At 61.1% G+C, this 8,449-nt stretch overlaps 1 protein-coding gene and 1 long non-coding RNA gene across 5 annotated transcripts in view; one reads left to right on the forward strand and one right to left on the reverse strand.

The window, feature by feature from the left end:
* Positions 1-8,449, reverse strand: part of LOC112548649 — a 54,309-nt gene that overhangs the window by 28,823 nt on the left and 17,037 nt on the right. The window lies entirely within an intron of this gene.
* The window catches only part of CUNH9orf24 (chromosome unknown C9orf24 homolog), a 16,169-nt gene continuing 14,359 nt past the window's right edge, over positions 6,640-8,449 (forward strand). For all 4 annotated transcript variants that reach the window (XM_014527225.2, XM_025195008.1, XM_025195007.1 and 1 more), the window contains exon 1: positions 6,640-7,436. In XM_014527225.2, coding sequence (XP_014382711.1) covers positions 7,302-7,436 — 135 coding nt within the window. In that variant the 5' untranslated portion in view covers positions 6,640-7,301. The remainder of the gene's footprint in view (positions 7,437-8,449) is intronic.

An 8,449-nucleotide genomic window follows, 5' to 3' on the forward strand; every position in this document is an offset into this window, starting at 1 on the left:
CAAGGATTTGCACTGGCCTTCCCTTGAGCAGACCGTGCCAAGACAGACTGGCTCGCCGTGGTGAGGAGGGAGACGATCACACCTTCCAGACTAGCAGCGGGCCCCTTGGGAAGGTCGTTAACAGCTCAGAGGGCAGATGCAGAGGAGGAAGAGGAAGGGGCATGTTCGGACAAGGCAGCTGAAAGGAGACAGCTTGCAGCGACGAATACAACTAGAGCGGTGTCGGACATGCAGATGGGAAACGTGCGGCCAAGACGGGCGGTGGCCAGGAAGAGCCGAATCCATTTGCTGGGTGCGAAGAGCGCAGAGCGCGGCACGGGCAGGTGTTTGCTCAGCCCCTGCCCCATCTGGTGCCAGAGGGCTCGGCTTAGACGCTACCTCCAGGTCAGGTCCCCGGCGATCTCCCTGTTCCTCCCAGACGATGCAGGGCAGAGGAGGAGCAGTGCCTCTCGGAGGGAGACCGCCGCACCTCAATCCTGGGGCCTCTCTATGGACGTGACATCGCTGCAGAGCTCCCCGAGCTCGCACGCAGGGGTTGTCTCCCGGCCCTCTTCCAGCCAGGCACAAACCCAAGTTCAGCTAAGTGTTCGGCCCCTCGCTGTGCAGCCAGGATGCAGGCCTGTCCCTCTGAGCCTGGGACAGAGAAAGCATAGCACAGCGGGCTGCAGAGGACTGTTCCTCCTCCATGCAGCACAGCGGGGGGGAGAGGGGGCCTGGATCCCATTTTTCCTCCATATACATCACCGTTGGGAAGATATGGCCACCCGGGACAGCCCGCCTCGTAGCACCAGTGCCTGCTTTGCAGCTGGAAAGCTCCACAGTAGCTTGGGACGAAGGTGGGGGGCTGCGAGCAGACATTTATCAGTGCTCATTTCTGAGGCTGGGCCTCTAAGCCGGAGGCAGGCGGCGTCTCCGCAGCACGTGCACCGGCATGGTTACGTGTTTGGGGGGTTTAAGCCACGCACAACACTGATGACGATGGGGCTGATCCCTCCTGCAGAGGCAGCTGCAGAACAACCGGTGCCCGGGACCGGGACTCATCGAGACTCACGCTGGCCGAGTCCGGGCTCGGCCCAACTACCCAAAGACACCCTGAACACCCTCCGCTGCCCCAGGTAAAGCAGGCACATAGGAGCGCGCCCCCCACCCCAGCCTGCTCCGTGCCGACCCAGGCAGGCTCTGGTGCCAGTCCAGGGGCGGCCCGGCCTGTCTGCCCCCAACCCCGCGATTCTCGGCCTTTTGAGACTCCAGGCACCCCTGCACGGACTCGAGGCCTCCCTCCAAAAATGCCACCTCTTTGTTTTGCCTCCAGAAAGATAACGGGGCCGTTCTCCTGGCCCAGCCACGGATGCCGGTGTGAGATCTCCGGGTTTCCCTTCGGCGTCCTGTTTGCGCACCCCCAGAGCGAACGCGGCACCCTCGAGAGGATGGCCAGGCCCCGCAGGGCGCTGGGGCAGCCTGGCTTTGCAAGGGTGGGGATGGGAGGGCGATTGGTCCGTGTCCTGCCATGCACCCCTGGAGTGGGGCAGGCAGCGCCCAGCCCTGGCCGAGGGGCAGGCAGGCTGCAGCGGCTGTCCGCAGCCCCCCGCCCCGGCAGCTGTTGGGTGACACGAGAGCGGATCCGTCACAGAGCCCGATGGTACAAAAGAAACCTAGCAACCGCCTGGTGTCCATAGCAACTTCCCAACCCGGAGAGGTGTGATGACAGCGCGAGGCATCTGCTCCGACTCCGGTCCCCGTCGGCTGCACTCCCCACCGGCTCCCACATAGACACGGCATCCGCGCAACGCTGGTGGACTTGTTCCCCTGCGGCCCGGCCCGGCCCGGCAGAAAGGCACTCGGTGCTTTCAGAAGCCGCCGTTCACGGTGCGATGCCGAGACACGAGTTTCAGTCCTCGGGGACCCCTTGAAGTCACCGCAGGCGCTCAGCAGCGTCCCACCCTGCCCTGGCCGTCAGACTGCATGCTGGAGCCAGGCTGCAAGCAGGCCCGGGCTGTCATCGGGGATAACGTCGGGGCTGGTGGGGAGGGACGCGCAGGGGGTAGCCTACCAGACCCGCAGGCTGACGATGGAGACTGCGTAGACGCGTCAACCGCTCGGTCTTTTCCCTTAATTGGTGCAAGAGGTGGGAACGCCGCCTTGGACTCCGAGCGGAGGGTGACATCCTCATCTCGGTGACGAGAGAGCTCGACGCAGACCTGCTGTTAACGAGCGAGGTGAGTGCGAAGTCTTGTAACGGGTGTAACGGAGATCGGGAGCAGAATGAAAATGCTCCCCCCTGCCCCGGAGACCCACGCGGGAGGAAAAACTCGAGGTGAATGGTGAAAGAGCCCCGCGGGATTGCTGGCTGAGCAGCCCTCGCTTCCAAGCCCATGAAAGCAGCATCGACCCAACCCAAATCTTTCCCTCCTGGCTCATCTCAGCTTCACGCTGCTGAGCAGAGCTAAAATACGGCACCGAGGCCGCGTCTTCTGGGTGAACCAAACCGTGCATCCTGCCCTAGCCGCTTTGTCCACCCTCCCCAGGAGGGAGGGAAGCAGCCTGGATGGGGGCAAGCAGTCAAGGGATGCAGCTCTGTTATGGGGCAGGTGAAGACGCCTTGGGGACTTGTTGCTACTCCACTGGACTCATTCGAGGCGATGATGATCCATCGGGAGTGGGGGCGAGGTATTGTCTGTCCTGCAGGGCCTGTTGCCTGCAGCCAGGAGGTGGAGGAGTGCTTGACGCCGCCTGAGCTGACGTGGAAAGACATCGGTTATATCCCCTGCCCAGCAGGTCAAGGACTATTATCCCGCGAGGCTACTGCCCAGGGCAAGGTCTCCAAGCATCCAGTGCAGATGTGAGCGCAGACAGACCGGCCACTTTCCATTTGCTGGATGGCTTAGCAGACCGTGGCTTGCCAGCCCACGGCTCAGCAACCGCCCGACGCCCCGTCCGGCCGCTCACCATCGCTGCGCACCCTGCGGCACAGCTACCAGGCCCCTTGCCCAGAAACACTGAGAGCCCCCAAACCTGCCCCAGGGAAAGCCGGGGGGGCAAGGGCTGGCAGCGTCTTGTTGCTGCAAGGGGGGTTAAAATGCACTTGAGAGATCCCGGGTAGAGACCGCAGGGAAAGCAGAGGGCTGCAGCCGCCAATGTCCTGCTGCTGCGGAGGGGGTTCATAGACACTCGAGAGAGCCCAGGCAGGGCCGTGCCCCCGCTGCAGAGGAAGGCACGCCGCCTGCCCCGAACGTGCATGGACCCCGCCGAAGCCCGTCTGCAGCCGGTGCAGAGAGAGCAGGAGGGGTCCATAGCTCAGGAACAGGGTGAGGGGTGGGCGAGGACGCGGGCGCGGCTCGCGCAATCCGGCTGCAAACGGGGTCGGCCTGTCTCCCCAGCTCCGCCAGGCTTGGCAGCCCCTCAGTGCCCTCCGGTCTGCTCCCGTCACCCCCTGCCCCCCCAGGCATCCAGGCCTGGCTCCTCACCCTGCTGCTCCCAGCCTGGGGCTGGCACGTGCATGGGTCGGGGGGCTGCACTGCTCCGGGGGAGCTGGCTGAGGGGGGCGTGCGTGGGCTGCACGGGCATCTCTCTACCCGGGAGCTGAATGGGGCCAGGACCTCGTGGCCACCCAATGTGGTGGAAGCAGAGAGTTGAGCCAGGTCAAAAAGGGACCAGACACAGTCTTGGAGGAAAGGAGCATCCGTCACTACTGAGCACTTTCCTTTCCTGCCTGGGGCCCGGACCCCAAGGACGAGGTGTCTGGTGGGCCAGTCTATAGTCCACCCTCATCCCACAAGCCATGGGGGACTCTAGGCTGACAGCTCCTGCACGGAGGCACTTCTGCAGGTGTGCAACTTGCACACTTCACAGACCCCCTGAGGCTTGGCCTTTCTGTCGGCAGAGGGAAACCCCGGCACACACCTGCCCCGAGTGCCCCAAGCTGCAGCCCCTCCAGCCCTGGCTGCACTTCTCCCCACACCTCTTCTCTCACGCGCTCCCCATCCGTGGCCCCACCGAGCCCCGGGACCGCCTGGCTGCGGCCAAACCTGACATCTAGCAGACCAGGAAGGAGGCTCTGGCCGGGGGAACCTGGGTGATGGTGGTCCCTCCATTCACATCTCTCCTGGGTTTTGCTGGATGGTGTCCACACCCCTCCCTGGACACGCGTGTGCAAAGCACACAAGCTACTAGGTAGACACGTAGAGCCCACACATCTGCAGACCAACATAGCAGGTGGCCTGCCAAGAACTTGCACACACGTGTCAAGCCCCGCACTGCACGGGAAGCATGCATCGCTGCCTGCCCACCGCTGCTGTTGAGCCAGCCACAGGCCGTCCTGTACCCAGAGCTGTACTGTGTCAGGGGACCAGCATACAGCACAATTCAAAGATTTAAAGTACACAAGATCTAACTGAGCTCTGTTAAGCAGGGTCAAACCCAGGCAGCACAAGGCCTTAGACTGGTTACGGCTCCTGTTAAATCCCTGATCGTCGTCCGGCTCCATGCATCTCTGTTGCATCATTTAACATGTATTACACTGCTTTGTATTCCTTTTTCTTGCACCGTTTGGAAGCCTGATACTGGAGAAGCCAGAAAAGAGGACCATAAATCGCAACAGGCTGGAAGTAAATGGGAAACGAGAGGGTCCGCAAGGGAATTGGGAAGAGAAATGGCTAAGGAAAGTTTTTAAGAACAGGTTAAGATCAGTGATTCTCAAGCAGGGCGCCACCGCACCCCGGGGTGCCTCGAGCTCCTTGCAGGGGGCCATGCAGTCTTAGCGCTGTGAGGAGGGCAAAAAACGTTTCACAAGATGCACCCAGAGCGTTCATATAGGAGTCCAGGGTGTCAAAAACCTTTCTGACCTGTTGTGGGCTGGCTGAGCAGTTTTCCACAAAAGAAGTGCTCTATTAGTTTTCTGTAGTCAAAAAATGAGTGAAACCTAAGAGCTGGCATTTTCTGAAGGATGCCTGGAGTCTATCAATACTTGTGTGCCTCGAGTTTGTCGAGAGGTGCCTCAAGTCGATCGAATAGTGCCTGCAGGTCCATCAAGAAGCACCTCAAGTCAATTGAGGCGCCTCGAGTCCATCAAGAGGCCCCTCGAGTCCATCAATAGATGCCTTGATCTATCAAGAGGTGCCTCAAGTCTATCAATAGGCGCCTTGAGTCCATCAAGAGGCACCTTGGGTCTTTCAAGAGGTAGGCCCTCTTGTTTCCCATTTACTTCCAACCCATTGCAATTTATGCTCCTGTTTATTAGCTTCTCAAGCATCAGGCTCGATAGGCGCCATGAGCGTATCCAGAGGCGCCTCGAGTCTATCAAGGGGCGCCACAAGTCTAAGAAGGTGGAGAAGCGCTAGGTTAGACAAACGCTTGGCTGGGATGGTTCGAACAAGGCTGATCCCACCTTGAGCAGGGAGTCAGCCTAAATGTGACCGCCAGAGAGCCCTGGTCTCTGATCCTACCTCGGGGTTCGGGAGTACGTTCAAAGCAGGAAGCTGCTAACGACCCAGTGATGCCACGAGACCCACGAGAGCTGAAGGGACGGGTTCGAGAAGAAAGGGACACTGCTGAGAAGTCTGTGCCCCGTTGTCAGAGGTAAGGATGGTTGGGGAGGTGCCTATCCCGCCCCCCGCCTGCAGGTTGTTGGCTATGAGGCGGGTGCTTGGAGACCCAAAAAGTGCCCCCGCTCCACACCTGCGTTTTGCAGAGGTGGACGAGGGTCCCTCTCTCCAGGTGACTGTCAGAGGCAGGCGCAAAGCCACCACCCTCAAATCCGGGGGGGACATCACACGGATCAGACTCATCCCTGCGCGTCGGCCACAGCCTTTCACTCTGAAACCCAGGCTGCTGTTTCTCCAGCTCCAGGGCCCCGGCCTCCGCATCGTCCTCGCACCTGAAAACTGCTCACACGGGGGTGGGCTCCGCTGTACAAAGCAAGCTGGAGGATCGGGCTTGTAGGACACCAGCTCCTAGGCCGGGATCCATCGTCCCTTGTGCCGTGGTGCACGCAGAGCCAGCAGCATGAGTAAGCCAGCGCTGCTCCTGCTGCGGGCAGGGGGACGGAGGAGACGCAGCAGAGCGGGACTTCTGCAACAAAGCATCCCAGAGAAAGCAGCAGCTCACGCCGCAGACCTTCAGATAGGCCTTAGGATCATGCGATCATAGGAAAGTCGGGCTGGAAGGGACTTGACAAGGTCCCATCTAGTCCAGCCCCTGCTCCCGGCAGGATCAGCCCTGACTAAGCCAGCCCCGTGTCTGCCCAACCCGCTCTTTAAAACTTCCAAGCATGGACGTCCCACAATGTCCGTATTATCCTGTGCTAAAAGCCAATGCTTGACCACGCTCAGAGTCAGAAAGTCCCTCCTCATCTCCAGCCTCAATTTCCCCATGTTACTCCTAGTCCCGTCCCCTGCAGCCACAGAGAAGAGTCCACCTTATGGGATGAACTAGGTCTAGGAAGATAGGGAGAAGGACCAAAGGATGTGGCAAGAAAACATCAGAGGTGAGAAGGTTTCAGAAGCAGGGTAGCACGGGGAGACCTGCAACAGCAGGCGAGAGGACTTGAGAGGTGAGAAAGACTGAGCTGGGGGCTGGCTAGACCGAGTGAGCGTACCGCACGCTGGGTACGTTGAGATACAGCGGCTCACCCCAGGGGCAGATACAGCTTTATATTAATGGGAAGCAAATGCAAGTAGGGGCTCTGCCCTCAGCTCACGCTGGGGTGCCTGGCTGCAGGTGTCCCAAGACCTTCATGTCTTCGGGACAGAGTCTCTCGGGCTTGGGTAAGGCTGCCCTTGCAAGCCGGGCACTGCCAGGGGTGCTTAGGAGTGTGGGGCTCAGCCATGATCGGTGTTAAGATCCCCTTGTATCTGTTAGGTCTCGGAGTACTTCGCTCCGCAGAGATCCACGTAGTCCATCCTGGACTAGACAGCACCTCGGGAGGTCCCGTCCGGCCCCACTCCTCGAGCGTCGGGCGTTAAACTGATCCACGACGAGGATTTCCCGGCAGGTCCCGCGACGAGCAGCTCAGGGCCTCGCCCGTGGGCTGAGGGACAGACGCCAGAGGTGATTTAAGCCACTGTGACATCACAGGTGATGCGAGCAGGGCAGGTGCCCAGGAGAGGCTCAGGGACCACACGGGCGCTTGCCGTACCAGCATGAAGAGCTCCTCTACCTTCACCACCGGGCACAGCGGGTTGCAGCGGGTGGGAAGTCCAACGCCCTTGACTGCGGCACGAGGCCCCTTAGCCGCTGACGCCGACCCCGCCGGGCGTCCCCGAGCCCCGTGAAGAGGAGGATTCCCCGGCAAGAGCAGCGTCAGGATGTTCCTCTTTGCCCGTAAAACCAAGACCCCCATCAGCACCTACACAGACTCCTACAGGCCACCCAACAGCATGAGGAAAACCTTCCAGGAGCCTCCCATGACGCTGGTGAAAGAGAACAAGTTTGTGACAGAGGTAAAGCGCGTGCTCACCCAGGCACCGGCCTCTGGTGACCCTCGAGCAGGGGGCCCCAGCACCCCGGGGTGCCTCGAGACCCTTGCAAGGATACCCACTGTCCATCGCGCGAGAATGGCTCTAGTATTTCTAGTGCAAGCTGGGAGTTGGCATTTTCTGCGGGGGTCTGGAGCCTGGCAAGGGGGTACCTCGAGTCACAAAGGGTGGAGAACTGCTGGGCTCGGCGCTGTCCCCACGGGCCGCGAGATGCGCCACGCGGGACTCCAGCGTGGCACCTGGGTGCCGGCCTTGAGCTAAGCAAAGTGAAGCCAGACCTTTCCACCTGCTGCTTTGGGCAGCAGAGCCCGTCCCAGGGGAGCAGCATTGCTTTACGTGCCCAAAAGCTGCAGTTAGGCAGTCAGGTGCCCTCCTGCCGTTGAGTGCCGGTGGCTGCGACGTGGAGAGGGAAGCGGTCCTCACCCCTGGTTTTTCTACAGCACTGTGTATCAGCAGCGCTCACAGCACGCTGCTGAGGTTGCTGGTGTTATCATCACCATTTTACAGATGGGGAAACTGAGGCACGTAGGAGGGAAGCCACTTGACTAGAGCTCAGGTGGGCTGGGTGCACACCGGCACTGCGCCCGGGGTTGTTCCCTTCCTGCTGCGCGGGTCTCATGGGCATCGACCAGGAGCAATCCCTGCCCGGTCCAGGTGGCAACTTTGTCCACGCTGCAGTGGCTGGAGCAGCGGTGTCCTCGGGGCGGGGCCCTGGGGCCACCCCCTTGGGGCAGGGACTTCATGGTGCAGCACCTGCCTCGGCTCCAGCCAGCCCCGCTCCATCCCTGCCGGTCTCAGCCTCGTGGACCTGGCTCCCTCTCCTGGCCAGAGGACGGCAGAAGCATCAGGCAGCTTCCCGGGGTCGGAGCCTGAGGTCTTCCTCCACGCTGTCAGGACAATCCTCCAGCTCCTGGAGGGTCTCCCCGCGTACCCCATCCTGCCCCATCCCCGCACGGCTCTCCCATACGCTGGGCCTG

This window comes from Alligator sinensis, unplaced genomic scaffold (genome assembly GCF_000455745.1).
Source record: "Alligator sinensis unplaced genomic scaffold, ASM45574v1 scaffold1836_1, whole genome shotgun sequence".
Taxonomy (NCBI): Eukaryota; Metazoa; Chordata; order Crocodylia; family Alligatoridae; genus Alligator; species Alligator sinensis.